The sequence below is a fragment of the Dryobates pubescens genome, chromosome 22 (genome assembly GCF_014839835.1).
Source record: "Dryobates pubescens isolate bDryPub1 chromosome 22, bDryPub1.pri, whole genome shotgun sequence".
NCBI classification, from domain to species: domain Eukaryota; kingdom Metazoa; phylum Chordata; class Aves; order Piciformes; family Picidae; genus Dryobates; species Dryobates pubescens.
The window spans coordinates 9020285-9037746 of record NC_071633.1 but is presented as its reverse complement, the minus strand read 5'-3'; the positions used below and the strand labels follow the sequence as shown (position 1 = coordinate 9037746).

The 17462-nt window shown below is 38.0% G+C and overlaps 1 protein-coding gene and 1 long non-coding RNA gene across 2 annotated transcripts; one reads left to right on the top strand and one right to left on the bottom strand.

Annotated features, from left to right (window-relative positions):
- Positions 1 to 84: 84 nt before the first annotated feature.
- Positions 85 to 9027, top strand: LOC128898341 (uncharacterized). Its single transcript, XR_008462815.1, has 3 exons — positions 85 to 290; positions 1231 to 1322; positions 8792 to 9027. It is a non-coding gene; the product is annotated as an uncharacterized LOC128898341 (long non-coding RNA).
- On the bottom strand, positions 3324 to 4408 carry PTH (parathyroid hormone). The gene is made up of 2 exons (XM_009896517.1): positions 4323 to 4408; positions 3324 to 3585 (listed from the first exon to the last, which is right to left on the bottom strand). The coding sequence occupies exons 1-2, from the start codon at positions 4406 to 4408 to the stop codon at positions 3324 to 3326; spliced, it is 348 nt and encodes a 115-aa protein (XP_009894819.1).
- Positions 9028 to 17462: the final 8435 nt, after the last annotated feature.

Below are 17462 nucleotides of genomic sequence, written 5' to 3'. Positions count from 1 at the left end.
ACTGTCAGGGGCGGTTTCTGCAATACTGTCGGCGGCGGGTCGAGCCCGGGGTAGCCTGAAGGCCGCCGCCGCGCCACCGGCGTCCGAGCCGCGGGTAGCGAGCGTGGGCCAGGTGCAATTCCACCGGGTGCCGCCCCAGAGCGTGCGGCCAAACAGGCGGAGCCTCCGCCGCGGCTGAGGCTGCCGGTATGAGGGCCTGGGAGGAGGCGCTGGAGAGCGAGCGCCGCCCGCCGGCGGGAAGAGGTGCGCTTGGCGGGCTCCAGTCTGCCGCCGCGGAGCGCTGGGAGAAGGTGAGGGCAGGCTTTCCGCTCCTGGATCTGCACTGAGGGGATGGTGGCGAAGGTGGCGTCTTTCCGCTAGAACTCTGTCTGCGTTCATACCCAAAGTGTTCTGAGGAATACCCATTAGAGGTTTTACATGGCAGCACGTACCCTGCACCCAGGCCTTTAGCACAGCCCCACGATCCCCTGGCATATGCCTGTCCATGACTGGCACAGATGAAAAAGCCAAAGAAAGGTGTAACAGTTTATGTGGACGAGTTGACATTTCTGCTACTTCAACCTTCATCCTAAAACTGATTCTTGACTTAAATTGCAGCTCTAATTTTTGTTTGCACAACACTGTAAGTTACAATCTGCAACGTGATTAGTAATCTGCAATGTGATTTGTGGCTTTAATTCTATGATACCCCAGCAGAACTGTGATGTCCCACAGCATTGGCACCTTCAGTGTACTGAAGTGACACAGTTGCTATGATGACACTTAAGCACTTTGCACACCTCATGGGAGGAGAATAAACCACTACCAAGTTCCAGCTGTATTCAGATCTGAAGACAGAATTCGTCTCTGTTCTAAGATATGCTGTCATTATTAAATACATGCAGAGCTTGACTTCCGTAGCAGGTGAAAGGATTGTATATAAGGCAATAAGTATATTGAAGCAAATTGAAATTGGTGGAGAGATGGGGAGGAGGATGATAAGGAGAAAAATTTATGCCAAGACTTTTGAATATTTATGTGTTCTCCTTTGTGCACTGTCAGGTTGTCTGGTACATGTTTTGCTGTAGTTTCTCCAAGATCTACCACTGTGTATGGTAAATCTTTTTTTCTGAGTCTCAAAAAAATGGTATTCTAAGCCCCTGTTAGACCAGTTGACAAATTTAATGTCAGATGCCAGAGTGTGGAACTATATAGTCAATGCCTCTTATGTGCTTCTTATATATATTGCAGAGCATCCTCCACCTTCAGGGGAAAGATTTGCTGAAGATTCAGTGAGTGTTCACCGCTGGACTTAGCTGACTGCTTCGGGCAGGGAACATTAGGTAAGTTGTACACCTTGTCCTCGTTCAGGAGAGGAAGGAAAGAGGGGGCAAGAGTGCAAAGATTTGTGTCTTTGAAATGCCTGATACAAGACAGAATCTTTGCTACAATATACAGCAAAACATGAATCTGTTAAACAGATTCTCTTTTCCATCCTTTAACAATAACCACAGAGATAAACCATGCAGTTCTGGAAATCTGCTAGCAGAACAATGACAGCCAAGCAACCTGCACAAAGGCTGTGAGAATGCGCTAACTAGGCGAGGAGTCAGATGGTCTGTGCTGTTTAACAGGGAGCTGAGCAATATCAAACAGTAATATGTACAGTAGCCAAAGTTAGAAGCAGTCAAGAAAGCAAAATTGCTAGCAAATGTTAGATTATATCAGAAAAGTTACAGGTCAGTCAGTTATTATGCTTTGAAATAATGTGCAAGAGCTTTTGGTCCACTTTATTTGGTAATACATAAGTGAGACATAGGTATAAAAATGCAATTTTATTTCATTAAGTTAGCACAGATGTCTGATAAAGGAATAAATAGAAAGTGCACTTTAAGGCCTCAATTCTACGGACACATGCACATACCTTCTGCTTGCAGCATCAGGGCCATTACATTACTAAAAGTATAGCCAGGATTATGAACTACAGTTCCCTAGTTACAAGTACCTTTCTAGCCTCCAGCAGATTACATTTATATTTGTAATGATTTATGAGTTTTCTATTAAGTTACCCAAGGTGTGCTGGACATTAAAGAAGTCAAAACCAATATGGGAGCATAGAAATAGATACTTTGGCTTTGAGTATCAATTTGTCTAGGTTTGAGCTCTGTCAATGATAAATAGGGAGGCAATTACCTACTGAGAAAACATTCTTATTAGTCAGGAATGATTGATGGTCCTAAACACATATGTGCATATATAATTCAAAATAACTTTGTGTTTGCTACTTTTTAAAAACTAACATAATCTTTCTCTTTTTTTTTTTCCCCATCCATATTTATGTCTGATTCTTTCTGAGCCCTGCTTAGAGTTTGAATGTATTACAGCTAGTGGTTCCTCTTCCAGGCTGATTTCTGCATGTTAATCGTTCTTACTTTGGGATCTGGCAAACTGAGAACCCAATTGCACAAAAAATTGCATATGAAAATGAGTAATTTTATTTATGAGAGTCACTGGTCTCACAACAAAAAAGATACTTACACATCAGGTCTAATGCAACATACAGAAATTCAGAGATAGATATCTTACAGAGAAAATGAGGGACAAAAATATATATTGGAAGATTTTTGTTTCAGTTGTAATTGTCTGATACAGTTCTATAGTTAGGGCCATGCTAAGATACTTGCTACCATATTTGCTTCCACTGTTTCTGCAGTTAATTATAGGTTCTATTTCATACCAAATTTACTTTCATTTTATCTCATTGTATTTTAATCTTAAGCTTTGCCTCCCTACTTTATTATTTTTCATTCATTTATTTCACTCTTTAATCCTAAATTATTATCATGCAGTTTTAATGTTCAACTAATTTTAGGCCTTGTTCTGAAAATAAATGTGGGCTTAAGATGACATATTTTCATTAGTACAAAGTTGAACAAAATTTAACCCTAGGCAAAATGATGCCCTGTTCTGGAGGCAGGTTCTACTGCATTTACTCATTGTTGGTTAACAGTGATTACATGCAAATATTGTCCACGTAAGAATAGTAAAACTGGTCCTAAATGATTTTTCAACTTTCTTACTGTTTTGGGTTTCTTTTTCTTTTTGTGCTGGAAATTAATGATATGTTTTAAAAGATACTCAGAAATTAGCAGCAATGGTCATGGGTGGACTGTAAATACGTTTTATTAATTGATTGTGAAAATCTAACTCAGTGGGGCTATAATCTTGAATGTGGCCTTTAAACCTTATTGCAATTTGAATAAATAATAATAAAATGCCCTACTTGATCAGTGATATGCAGATACATGCTTACTTGGACAGACATAATGCTCTGGCTTTTTTCATTATGGCTTAGTTTTAAAGACTACATCCATGTAAGCTTTGTCTAGATTGATGGATTTCTTCTGCAAGTGCTCAGGGAGCAGCCTCCGATTTCTTGTCTCACCCAGGACAATATCATCCTTGTTTCGAGGCCTCTGGGTCCGAGCATCCTCAAGGGCGCTGTGCACATCCTGCAGTTTCATCTGAAGCCAGTCCTGTCTCTCCACAGTGTGTCTATGCTCTCCAAGATTATGCATTAATTGCATTTCACTCACTGATCTTTTCCTGAATGAAAGAAAAACAAATTAAGAGTCTCACAGTGGTCCTTCTTGAATTCTAGATCTTTACTCAAAACCCCAGGCTTGGGAACTTCTAAGAGGTATCACAACACAGAGGCACAGAACCCACCTTTCTAATAGAAATACCATCTGGAGACAAGGAGAGTGGATGGTGATCTGTTATCAGTAATAGATGTATTACTGAGAAGGCATTAAAAATGGGAAGCAGTCCAGTTTTGTGACAATATTTTTTGCCTACACATTTATAATTTATTTTAGCTGTTGTAGATTAGCTTAGGGCTCATAAGGTAATAGGTGGCTGATGAATAAAACTATGGCTTATATTCAGACATAGGTTTTGGTGAGTGCTAGAGTTAAGGAAGCATGATTACCTGTGGATTTGTGCTTCAGTTCCAGATAGACTGTCACACAGTAGAAAAGGTGTTCTCCTGTCTAGACCCCCAAAAGTGTCTAATAAGAAATGCAGTTTAACTGTTGATATTCACAGGAGAACAGTTGTCTGGTTTTTCTCCTTCTGCTTAGCTTCCTATTTTTGAAAATTGTATCTGAGATCTCCACAGCTGTATCTAGAGGACTGAATTTGGCCAACTTGGCCAAAGGGTTCAAAAGCTGGGACAGAAAGAGTGGCATATGCATAAACTTATATACGGACAAATAAACCAGGTTCTCAGTAACAGCTAAAGTCATCCTCCAATCTTTGAATGTGTATAATAATGTACTTACATCATTGGTCTTCCATCAGAGTTTGTGAAAAAGCATATGGTGTATAAAATGATTGCAATCCTGGCCAGATTTTTTATAGAAGTCATTTTGTCTACAAAGATAGAAATGAATACATGCATAAATCTCTATTTCAAGGTATTAATGTTAATTCCAAAGAAATTTACTTTAGTAGAAAAAGTTGAAGAAAGACATCAGAAAAATTATTTTTGAAAATATTTTTGTTTTGAAATGGATTAGAACAAATGATGCAAATGAGGAACTTATTTCTAAATTTTGCACATTTTGTGAGCAAGCAGCTTACTCTTTGTAGGCAAGTCTAAGAACTTTGGTTAGCCTTCAGTAGCCATCTCTTGGATACCTGGGTGAAAAGCACCATATTCTTCTACTACAGTTATTATTGTTGTTGTTGTTGCTATTATCATTAAAAAAACACTTATACTTTATATGCTCCAGCTATGTTGAAGTACTGCAAGTGAAAAGTTTTGTTTCATCTGTTTCTTTTGCATATTCTTTTGAATACAAGGTCTGACATGCCTCTTGACAATTTTCCATAGAGGCATAACTTTACTGAGTTCTGTCATTCCCTGTTTAATTACATCAGAGAAATCACTACTGAGCCCCTAGGTTTTTCAGTGCTAAACCTGCATTGCCAGTATGAATTCTGCTCTGCTTTGTGCATCATCAACAAAACTGCCACTTGACATATTGAAAAATATTTATTACTGATGATGCTACAATAGGCAAAAGTGAAACAGTTCAAGCTGTTTCCAGTTTGGATTTTCAGTATTGGCAGCCAGAAAAGGCAGCTTTTTGTTATAGCTTAAGAAATTTGATACAGAGTAGCTGAAACTTAAGAAAGAGAAAACTTCAAACTGCCATTTTTTCAGTAATTTCTCCAGCTTTACTCTAGGTCAGAAAAGGATTTATTAAGCGGAATCTTTCATGATAGTGTGAATGTGGTCCTAGCAGTCCGTATAACCCAATAATACAAATTCAGGACTTGGCTTCACTTACAGGATATTTCTAACTTACTCTCTCACATTTTTTAATTTCACAGCTTTGGTTCAGATAATAAAAAAGAGTGATCTTTCTAATATTCACTTTATTTTTAAGATAGTCTGAAAATAAGCTTATGTAAAAATGAATAAACAATCAATGATAAAGTTTTCTTAGTGAGTCTTCTAGAGAAATAAAATAGAGTATACTTACCAGTTGGTATCTTCAACAGATTTCTGCTTTGGGTATGTCGGCAGATGACTGTCTCTTGATGTCAACTATATTTAAAGACTACTGAATTGGTTTAGTGAACCCCTTAAATGTAACTTTAAAATAGGGCTTCTAAGTAACTTGGAAGCCCTTTTATTGTCTCAGTTGATGTCACTCTCAACACACACCCTCTTGACCCTCACGTACCCACCCTCAGATGCTTCTGTTAATTTGGCATTTGCAGGGAAAAGAAAAGGTCTCAGCAAAAAAGAAAGTATCCTGAGCAGCTGCGAAGAAGTTTATCTTTTAAAACCAGATTTCTTTTTACTCATAGATTTGTGCCCAAGATAACTTCATCTCTGAAGCTGTTGGAAGGATTTGCAAGGAAAACTTTATGTTGTTAAATGCAGGCAGGTAAAACTTAAATTAGGCAGGGAGGTTAGTCATCTACAGATGCAAGATAAAAACAAAATAGTAAAAAACTAACATCTATAACACTTTTGGGGAATAAGAATAGTGAATTCAGGTCAGACAATAGATTTCTTTGGTAAAGAATATACTGGAAAGGAGCAGAAGCCTCAAGATGATATAGAATTATGTTTTTTATGAGGAGACTATGATACTGAAAAGTTGTTAAAATACAGCATTAGTTCATCACTGTTCTGTTATACCTGGACTTATAAATATTCCCGAATGTCTCAAATGCACTAGATAAAATGGAGACATTTAAAAAGGCTGCAATATAAATTAGTACTCTATAAATGTTGGAAAAGACATATAGAACCCTTTGCCTACATTTTAAAAAGTGAAGTGTGTAAATCAGCAAGACATTTCCATATGTAAGAAGAAAGATTATTTTTGGCTGCAAGATATTTTTCCTACATTAGATGCTTCTTCTGAGTTTCAACGTATTTCTCCAGAAAAAAAAAAGAAAAGTCTACATCTGCACATTTTAACACACCATTTGGAAGCTATCATTACTTTTACCAGGAATGCCCTTTTTACTCTTTATACCTGTTGTATTTCACCAAGAGGTTAAAAAATATATTTTACAATATATTTATGCATTTTTAATACATATGTAATATATTTGTAATACTTTCAGAGTTCTTCTGGCACTTGTCAATATCCTTGCACCTATGAAAAGAAAGCATACAGAGTTTTATAGGGATGATACGTTTTGTCAGGACATTTTTATCTGATGTGGCCACTAGGGATGCTAACCTGAAGGCTTTAGTGACTAAAACTGTACAATAGACATGACATGCCGCAGATGGATTTGAAAAATCTCTATAGAGTTGGTAAGGAAAGGCTCCAGTTTTTAGATTTTACCATAACTCTTTGACACAAAGCCTCAAGGTAGTATTTATATGGAGGCCTGGCACTGATATGGAACCTTTAGCATGACAGCAAAATCTTAACTAAAGGACAAGCATTAGAATATCTAGTGTATGTACACACAAAAAAATATTAAAAAGTCTTGCTTTCATATAAACTAGCAGCCACTGATAGCAAAAGCTGCCAATAAGCCACTAGTGGCAATTGCAGAATAAGTGATAGCAAACTTGAGCTGCTGATTTTATTCTTGTAGTTGCATCTCATGCAACACACAGGGAAATCTAGAAGAGATCCCAGGCTGGAGCTTTGCATGAAAGCGAGACAGAAAAAAACACTAGAGCGTGATATAATGAAAATATTCAGTTCAGTTCACATAACTTGTAGTGTGATAGTGCAGATACCCTTAAACAAGATGTATTTTTAGCTTATTTGCTGCATAGCTAACGTTTAAAACAATTCTGAAACAGAATTTCTTATTGTCACTTTTATTCAAAGGTACTAAATAGATTGTATCTAAACCAAAAGATGGCTAAACTTGAGGATTTAAAAATATTAACATGTGAACAAATACAGAGGGCACTGGAATTGCACTGTTTGCCTCAGAGGAGTGAACACACAAAAATAATTTAAAAATAAAATATATACCCTACTATTTGTAAGCAATTTGAGCCTGTGATGGTAATTAAAGAAACTTTAAATTACAGCTCAAAGTTGTTGTAGCTTTATCTGGATATGCACTAATAAAAAACCAACAACAACAAACAAACAAAAAAACAAAACAAACTTATTTGATTTGGATTATTATCTCTGATATCCAGAAATTATGTCATTTGAAAATGTAGCCGCTAACAACTTGCCCGATGTAATCTTTATTTCCTAAACTTTGGCTTATCATATGTAGGAATGACAGATAATGGACCAAATTAATGTAATTCTTCTCTGCAATTTTGTACATTTTTTTGTTTGGACATAGCTTATCCATTATGTTTTTTAAATAATGTAATGAGGAGATGAAAGCGGTATTAAGCTTTTTTAATGTTTCAGAAAGATGAAGATTCCTGTTGAGATTTAAATTTTTCTCTTTCTTAAACATCCCTTTAAAAAGTTCTGATCTCTTTTGGACATTCCTTAATGGAAAGTCCAAACCCAGGAAAGCAGGGCTAACACCTGCTGAAATGCTGTTCAGTAGGAGACCTAAGACTACTTAAATTTGTAGGTACTACAGTGAAAAAAAAAGCAGAAACTCTTTGCAGAAAGGAAAATTAAAATATTATCTCTTTAACAAAAAGACATTTCATGATCCTTTGTAGGACTGGCCTGCAGGAGACACATTTTGGCTTCTCTCAGAATGAAAGAAGGGAAAACACAATGGATCATAGGTTCCCATATTCTGAATTCTACCAGACAAAGGCAACCAATTCAGAAAGTGATTGCAAGCTGTTCGTGTATATGTTTTATTAATAATACTGAAAGTTCTTTTGGTTTGGAAGAGGAAGAAGTGAGACTGGGTAACTTTTTTTGAGATATAGGCTGAAATGCCATAACGCTTAGAAGGTTGTAATTCAAATTTGTGATTATTTCTTCATGCACATCAGCAAACTGTCTCAGGCTAAAAACCTTAGAGCATTACAATGGAAAGGAGACAGTACAGCACTGTACTCCAGAGTTAGTTGCAGTAATATCTTCTCTATGCCATTATAGGCATGAAACAAGGATGTGGCACTTCTGAAGATGAGGAAGTAGGCTGAAGACCTGAAGATGCTGGAATCACAGTGTAGGAGGGAAGAGCTTACCACAGCCTTTTCCTCTGACAAGACCTTTTCTTGATCACTCAGGGAACTAACCTTCTGTGACCTTCCCTTATAGATTGTACAGATACTTGAATTAACTGTGCATGAAAAAAATCTGCGTTGCTTTGTTTGCAGGTGGTGTGCCACTTACGTTGTATTTGTGCCGTTGAATGTAATCAGACTCCGGTGTTGAAAACAAGCTGAAGGCAAGTAAATAGTTTCTACAGCCAGGAAGGTGAGCAATGGCCATAGTTAATTCTTTGTAATCTACTTCATATATTCTATTCATTTTGTCAGAGAAAAATATTATACTGCATCTTCAATGTAAGCACATCCTGAGATACATTACTGGAATATGGTTAGAGAATGCAAAGCTTTGTAGAGTTACACTTTCATATTTTCACGGATCAGTTATGCAATCTGGTCTATTAATGTTCCCACAGAATTCTTCATCCTCTTAAAACTTAAATACCGCAGTCAGATTGTTTCTGTGCTATTTACAAAAGTAGGCATTTCCACTTTACTTGCCCAGTTGATAGTTCCAGATAAAATGTTTTCTAACTACAACTATGTCTAAGAGAATATTAGTAGATCATTGAGCAAAGGAACAAAGTAATTAGTGACACATTGGATGATTGGTGAGGCAACCTTTCTAAATGTGTCCAAGGAATGTTTCTGCCTTGACACAATGAAGACTCAAAGTAACAGTCAGTAAACTCTTTAGAACTTCATTTGATTGACAAGATTTGTGGCTTTTCAAATACCACAGCAGCATGTTTGGTAATATATGTAAGCAATATTGGGTATCTTCAGGTATTTTTTGAGTTCTTGAAGCTAGATGAAGTTTTGGCCACATGCTAGTTTCCAATTAGATGCAAACCAGCAGAGATTTATGTGAAAATCAAAAGATGTTACAGTTTTAGTTTGTGTCCAGTAACACCATGCCATGTGTTTTTTGCAGTTGCTGGCAAATATGAATTTGGAACTAATTGCTTGCTGGTATATTTTTAGTTACATAAAATCTTTCATCTGAGAATCTCATTGATTCCTTGTTCCTGAATCTCATTGATTTCTTTCTGAGGAAAGTATATGCTGATGATATTTCTTTCTAGATTATAGACATTTAGGCAAAGACAGATTAAATGCAAACATCACTGAAAAAATATTAGGGAGAAAACAGAAGCTGGTAGATGCTAGTCCCATACACCTAACTTTCAGTATACTTTATTAACTTAGGAGATAAACTGGACATTGTAATGATAATTGTGATCCAGATTATTTCTAGAGTTTTCACTGATTAGGTGAAACATATACAATGCCTGAGTGCACACCCCCTTTTGCTCTCAATGTAACTTAGCCATGTTATCTAACAGAGCTATCCAATTTATCATGGAGTTTCTCTATTGCCCTATCATGGGCATGCCAGTCTTTGATGATATGATCATGAATGTATGAGTGTTTGCTCTCTGCATGCCACCCTATAGTATGGCTGCATAGAATTTCACATAGCATTACATGACTGTTTTGGGTCCTAAATGGAGAGCCCTGCTTACCTCATCTCTCTCTCATGAGAAGAATCTGAAGCTTGATGAAACAGCCCAGAGCAGCCTGGAGGAATGCTAAAATGGCTGTTAAGGAAAGTCATGAAGATGAGGTACCTCTTAGCCTCTACAGAGACATATTTCAGTGGTCAGTAACAAAAATGCTGTTGTGCATCATGAACAGTAAGGAAAGCCGTGGTTAGTTTCAACGTGTACATATTGGCACATTTTTGAGATACAGTTAAGGAATTCTGAACTAAATCTATGAGAATTTATGGAGTTGTGTGTGAATTCATAGGTTATACTTCAGATTTAAAAGTTCTAGTAAATTTTTACAGTAATTTGCAAGATATTAGCCCTCATGACACCAAAATGCCACACTGTCAATGTGTCACTGTCAATGAACAATGACCTTTTCCAGTAGGTAGGAAGCTGGTACAGTGCTCAAAATTGCTGCTGAATTATTACATTTTGGGGATCAATACCACTTCAGGATGTGGTTTAATGGCCATGGAGGCTTTAGGTCAATAGTTTGACTCGATGATCTTAGAGGTCTTTTCCAAACAAAACATTTTTATGAAATTGAGTTATGCATATGCATGTGCACACACATATATATATAGTCATATATAGGCCAGACTGCTCATTGGCCTATTACTGGCTCTAAATACTTTGTGCAGGCTTGAGTTTCCTTGTGCAGTGTAAGTTAGAGCTTTAATAAGAGGTCATGTTCTGTTTGGTCATCCTTGAAACCCATATGGCATCTCTGACAAGCCACCCAAGGAGCATAGTTCTGAGAGCACAAATAATCCCAAAGGCAAATGCATCTAACACTGAAACAGCAGTGAGCCTAAATCCACCCCACCTCCTTTTCCAGTCTGAAGCACCTCACTCAAGCCTTCAGGATTCAGGAACCCTCTCTTCAGCATACAGACAGGCACATATGTGTGCACAGTCTATAAAATCATCCTTTTAAAAGCAATTATGGCATCTACTAGAGAAGGTTTAAGTAATTAGCATCCACTTGATCCTGAAAGTAGGATGTAGGGACAATCAGGTATCTAGAAGTGTCAGGTTTGACCTAACAAAACCGTAAGAATGGATGTGCTAGCTGTGCATAAAATAACCATGAAGACTCAGGATGATAGAGGATGGAACAATGAAGGTCTGCATGTTTTATGCAGGTAACCACATATTTTTCTGTCCTTTCAACTGGAAAGACATTTCAAGTTCATCTTCCCATATTTTTTGCAGTCACTGCAGATGAGCAGATAGCATCCAAGTAAGCAATCTGGAGCTTGATGAAATCTCATGGGAATTATGAGTACAGTTTATAAATTAATGATGACATCTCAGACCTTTCCTTCAATCCAGTGAATGTCCTGAAAAAATCTTAGTCTGTAGTCAGCTGAAAAACTTGAAAACAGAAAAGTTACAAGAAAAAAACCACCAAAACCTTGTTTTATTTGGGCTTTGGAAGAAAATATTATGCTAGGTGCAATGCAAACATGCAGGAAGATACAGATCCCCTAATAATGCTGTTAATAAGTTAAAAAAAAAAAAGGATTGTATTTTAGATTAAACTTTTAATTATCTGAGATACCAATTATAGCAAACAAAATGTTTTAAGTTATATATCAAAGACCTTTAAATGAAAACTTCTAGGTGCAAGACTTATCAAAGATTAACTCAGTAGTTAAATATTTTGACCTGAAGTTTCTACATGATAGGTTCTCAATCCCATTATACATATATTTACACTGTTTTCTAAAGGGAGAATACTTTTCCCATGTTTGCTTTATTTAATCCATCCTTTTCACTGAATTATTAACCAGATTATTAATAACTGCCAGAATAAAATTCTTGAATTAATAATTCTCTTTTTCCTAACTCAAAAGACATTTTAAATACATACATTTTGTTTGCATTGCATGCATGTTTTAAAGTATTCTGAGCTGACCAGTGATTTTCTCAAAATCAATTTTTCTTCTTAGACCTTACTGAAATATCAATACTAACATGAAATTCTTAGAGTAATTCTTATGATCTAGTTCATCAAGAAGTCTAGCACCTTACATGAATTTTGAGCATCAGTCACTTCCTGCCCTACTTTTTACTCCCCACCCCCCCCTACCCCCCCCGATTAGTTTTGACAGTGTAGTTAATGAGGAAATGCACTTTATGGTATGATGGTTAGGTCTCACTGCTCAAGAGTTATGTGCTTTTATTTCTTTGTTGCTCTGTGTTTCAGTCTCTATGTTGAGCCAGTGAGATTGAAAACAAGAAAAAAATGGAGCTTGGCTCTGCAGATCTTCACCTTGGCCTTTTCTTCACTAGAGGAGACCATTACTGACTGTAGTGGTAGTTTCAGTTAATTAGATAGATTGTTCTAGTCAGTATGTCTCTTCTAGATCTTCCTTGCTGTGATACATATTTATCCTCTCTCACAATTCAGACTAATTCAGTTTAATTTTTTTCCAACTAAACTATTTCTCTCTGCTTGGCTTCTGGTAAAATCTATTCCTAAGATGTGCTTCGTCTTCCATATGAAATTCAGAGTCTGCATCTTAATTTTCTAGGCTTTTTGTAAAAGGCCTAGACCCGCACTTTGGTGCAGTGCACATTTTTATCTATGCAATTTGGGCTACAATATGAACAAATAAAAAATTGCTTAGCTTGCACTTTGTGAGAATGATAATATAGATCTCCTCTCATTTTCTGCTACCCTTTGTTTTACACTGCGATCTCCCTATCTCATAGGACAGACTAGTGAAGGTAAGAATGAACCAATTCTGCCTAAGCAAGTGGTTTAATCTTCTGCGCTTCCTAGTCCTTATTAAAATGGTCACCCCTATATATATAAATATATACCTTGTTTCTAAATTGTTTTCTTCAGTGGTAATTCCACTGTTAGGAGCAGGCTCTTCTCTATTTGCCAGGAAACTTTCTTCCTCTTGTCTATTTGCCATTTTCTTAATGCCCACTATCAAAATAATTGTCTGGTTTTCAGTAATTAAGACAACAATAACTACATATAGGCATGTATTTTTATATAAAAAAGCAGAATCTGTAAGAAGCAGCCCGAACTCACACTGTTGTACTATAAACTGTGCCTTCCCTTCCTGTAAGTTGGTCAGTTCTGCAAGACCTCAAGACTGTGCACTCTTTGAGTATGCATTGTATTTTTTCATTAATTCTTATGCACAGTTATCATTCTGTAGCAGTAACAATGGGCTTCATAGTTTTAGTTATCCCATAAATGTATCTTAGAAAACAGGGAATCATGTAAAAGAAGGATTCTGAGCCAGCATGCCTAGTAGCCTTGTGAAATTAAAAATCAAAATAACTTAGGCAATTACTGCATTATCTTTCCACAAATTAGTGCCCCTTCTCCTGTCTTATACACTGAGAAAGGAGTCTCTGCATGTCTCTGTAGTACAGATGACCTGAAAAATAAAGGCATGGTCTGAAGCTAATACGAAATAGGGCATATTAATGCGCAAACAGATGCTGAGGCAATAGACCCCTGAATCTCTTTATAGCTGAGAGATCTATAAACTGTCATTAGATTATATTCACCAAGGTGCACAGAGGAGATGGCTTGAGCTAACAGTTTGTTTTTGTTCCGTGCTAGCATCTGTGCTGTAACTATAGGAACGGACTCTATAAATAACCCAACCCAGTTACCTTTTTCAGAGCTTAAGGGATGGCTAAGCCCCAAAATAGATGAATTACATAACTCTGTTCTCTAAACACACTCATTCGCTCTGCAAATTGGGTTCTTTGCACACCACTGTAAAATTAGTGCATCCCTTTAGCTTACATTCCATACTCACGGGAGCAGGTTTTCAGTTGACATAATCATACTGGGTCAAAGGAGCAATGCTAATTTTCAGCATATGAGGACCTGGACTTTGGCTGCAGATATTTATTAAGGCACATTTATAAAGAAGACCAAATCTGAAACATCAGACTAAAACACTAATTCTAAAGTTAAATCAGGTAGGGTCAAAACGGGCTATTTTTGACACACAAGGATGGATGCTCAGCTGAGTTATATGAGGGGAAGCAAATACCCAAATTGAATCACACACATTTGCAAGACTGTCCTTGAACTTAAGTTACAACAGAAGCTGGAGAAGTGTTTTTTCCTCTGGAAAACAATAGCATTTAAGAAGCACTGTATACTAAAGGGAAGATCTCATTCTGAAGTTCTGAAATCTGTCCATAAAGGAGCAACTGTATACAAATCTGAACCCATTGTATTCTATGTGAAAATGCCATTCTTGCTAACTCTCCAAAACTCTATGGACAGAGAAACTGTGCATTGAAAGCATTTGCAAATAGATTACTGTAGGAGTTCTTCGTGCATGCAATTTGATGTTCAGTTACTGCCTTCTCAAGCTGAATAATCACATGTCATTGCTACATTGGCCTAATAATGTAAAGAGAGGACATTGCATTGGAATGGTCAGATCTGAAGATACACATGCTCAAATATGACCTCATCTCATTAAGGATATACTTAGAGGAATAGTATCCTTCCAGGAAAGAGTGCTCTACAGCTGTGTTACCACTAATGCCTGAACAGGTCTCTTGTTCATGGTAGTTCTCGTACAATCTTAAAGGGAAGAGTTACTTCATGCATTTTTCAAATGAGCAAACAGAAATGAGGACTATTTCTGCAAATCTCAAATCTGAAATCTACCTAGACTGAGAGGAAATATCACTAAAAGGCCCAAGCATCACTGTGTTTAAGTGAAGATACTTTCCCATAGAAGTGGTCCGCACTGTGTAACATGGTTTGAGAGGGCAAAAGCTGAATTTGTTTGGTATGTGAAGCCCTGCATTCCAGGAGGCAGTGCAGGCCACAGGCCTGCGAGTCTATTACTGCTCTATTATGTAATGTTTACAAGCTCTTTGCCACAATTGATTGAACACCTGCAAGAGGCACATATTTCCCACTCTACTAAGGTTGCAATCTCATCTTTTCTTTCCTGTATTGATCTTCACAAAGGAATTATACAAAATCTGCAGACTAATGTTTTTAATCTTCTTGGGTGTTGCTAGATTTTCAGTCTATGTCTTATGCTTTGTGCTCTCCAGACATACTTCATTTCTTTCCATCAGCCTTCACTTCTCTGTTGTGTTTCTCTCCTGGGTTTTTATTCTTAATTTATAATCAGTCATATGACATGCTACGTACCATATTTCAGAAGAAATATTAATACATATTGTTCTGCTTAATTTATAGCTCTGTTCTTTTGAAGCATGAAGTAAAAGCCCTATGTAAAAATATGAACACTGAACAGAATGATTGTCATTTTTGGGATTTCTGGGGAGCCTCACACTGACAGCTGTTATTGCTGATGCCAATCTCACCTCCAAGTAATAAAACACTTCTCTGCATTATCTCACTGCACAAGTATGATAAATACTTTGTTACAAGCATGTACTTACATCCTAGTCCATCTGTGATGGTGAAACACAGGTGTTAACAAGTCACTCAGCTTCTGTGGCTGCATTGTGAATAGCATTAGACTAACCAGATGGTGATACCACATCAGTGTTTTAAAAAAAAAGGCAAAAAAGAATTTGTATTTTTTGATCACAGACCATGATACAATACAAAAGCTTTTCAAATTTCTTGGTGTTCAGAAGAGATTATTGTCCAAGTAACATTTATAAAGGGGAAGATTTCAACTATCTCCTGTTTATATATTCAGTATCACTAAGGTTGGAAGAGACCTCAAAGATCATTGAGTCCAACCTGTCACCACAGACCTCATGACTAGAGTAGGGAGGACACTAGCGACCTTCCCATTAAGGGTCTTATGTGCTACAGAATCAAGTCCAGAGGTCCTGTAGTCCAGCTGCCTGCTCAAGGAAGGGTCAACAATGACTGCAGACCAGGTTGCTCATGTTCTGTCCAGTTGGGTCTTGAAAATCTGCAAAGACAAAGATCCCAGAAGTTGTCTGGGCAACCTGTTTCAGTGTTTAATTACCTTTAAGGGGAACTTTTTTTCCCTAGTCAGAATCTCACATATTTCAATGTGAGCCAATTATCTCTCATTCTTTCACAATGCACTTTGGTGAAAAGTCTGGATCTGTCTTCTTGGTGACCTTCTCTTAGGTACAGATGGGCTGTCATTAGGCCTTCCTAAACCTTTTCTAAGCAAGTAAGTTTTTCTCAACTTCTCTTTGTGTTCGTGCTTTGGCGGGGGGGGGCAAATAATCTCTGGAGAACTGGCCAGTGTGGTCCACATCCACAAGAAGGGTCAGATGGAGGAACTCGGAAACTCCAGGCCAGTCAGCCTGACCTCAGTGCCAGGGAAAATGATGGAGTCCAATGGGATGGCATTCAACAAGTCCAAGTGCCGGGTGCTGCACTTCGGCCACGGCAACCCCATGCAGAGCTACAGGCTGGGGTCGGAGTGGCTGGAGAGCTCCCAAACAGAGAGGGACCTGGGGGTGCTGATTGACAGCCACCTTTTAGCCAGCAGTGTGGCCAGGTGGCCAAGAAGGCCAATGGCATCCTGGCCTGCATTAGGAATAGTGTGGCCAGCAGGAGCAGGGAAGTCATTGTGCTCCTGTACTCTGCATTGGTTAGGCCGCACCTTGAGTACTGTGTCCAGTTCTGGGCCCCTCAGTTTAAGAAGGACATCGAGACACTTGAATGTGTCCAGTGAAGGGCAACAAGGCTTGTGAGACGCCTTGAGCACAAGCCCTATGAGGAGAGGCTGAAGGAGCTGGGATTGTTCAGCCTGGAGAAGAGGAGGCTCAGGGGTGACCTCATTGCTGTCTACAACTACCTGAAAGGTGGTTGTAGCCAGGAAGGGGTTGGTCTCTTCTCCCAGGCAATCAGCACTAGAACAAGGGGACACAGTCTCAAGCTGTGCCAGGGGAAGTTTAGACTCGAGGTGAGGAGAAAGTTCTTCACCGAGAAAGTCATTCATCATTGGAATGGGCTGCCCAGGGGGGTGGTGGAGTCACCGTCCCTGGAGGTATTGGACGTGGCACCTGGTGCCATGGTCTAGTCATGAGGTCTGTGGTGACAGGTTGGACTCGATGATCTTTGAGGTCTCTTCCAACCTTAGTGATACTGTGATATCAGCATTGAAGCATGAGTTTGCCACCAGAATTTTGTCCCCTCATTTTATGTTTTCATCAGAAAAAAAAAAAGAAAATAAAAACCACACACATACTACAAAAGTATTTATGTGATGTGAAAGATTTTTTTCTTCATCAATGTGTTTTACCTCATT

Coding starts and splice junctions, on each gene's coding strand:
- PTH (XM_009896517.1), bottom strand. CDS start 4,408: ATGACTTCTATAAAAAATCTGGCCAGGATTGCAATCATTTTATACACC. Junction 3,586..4,322: donor TCTGATGGAAGACCAATGAT/GTAAGTACATTA, acceptor TCTTTCATTCAG/GAAAAGATCAGTGAGTGAAA.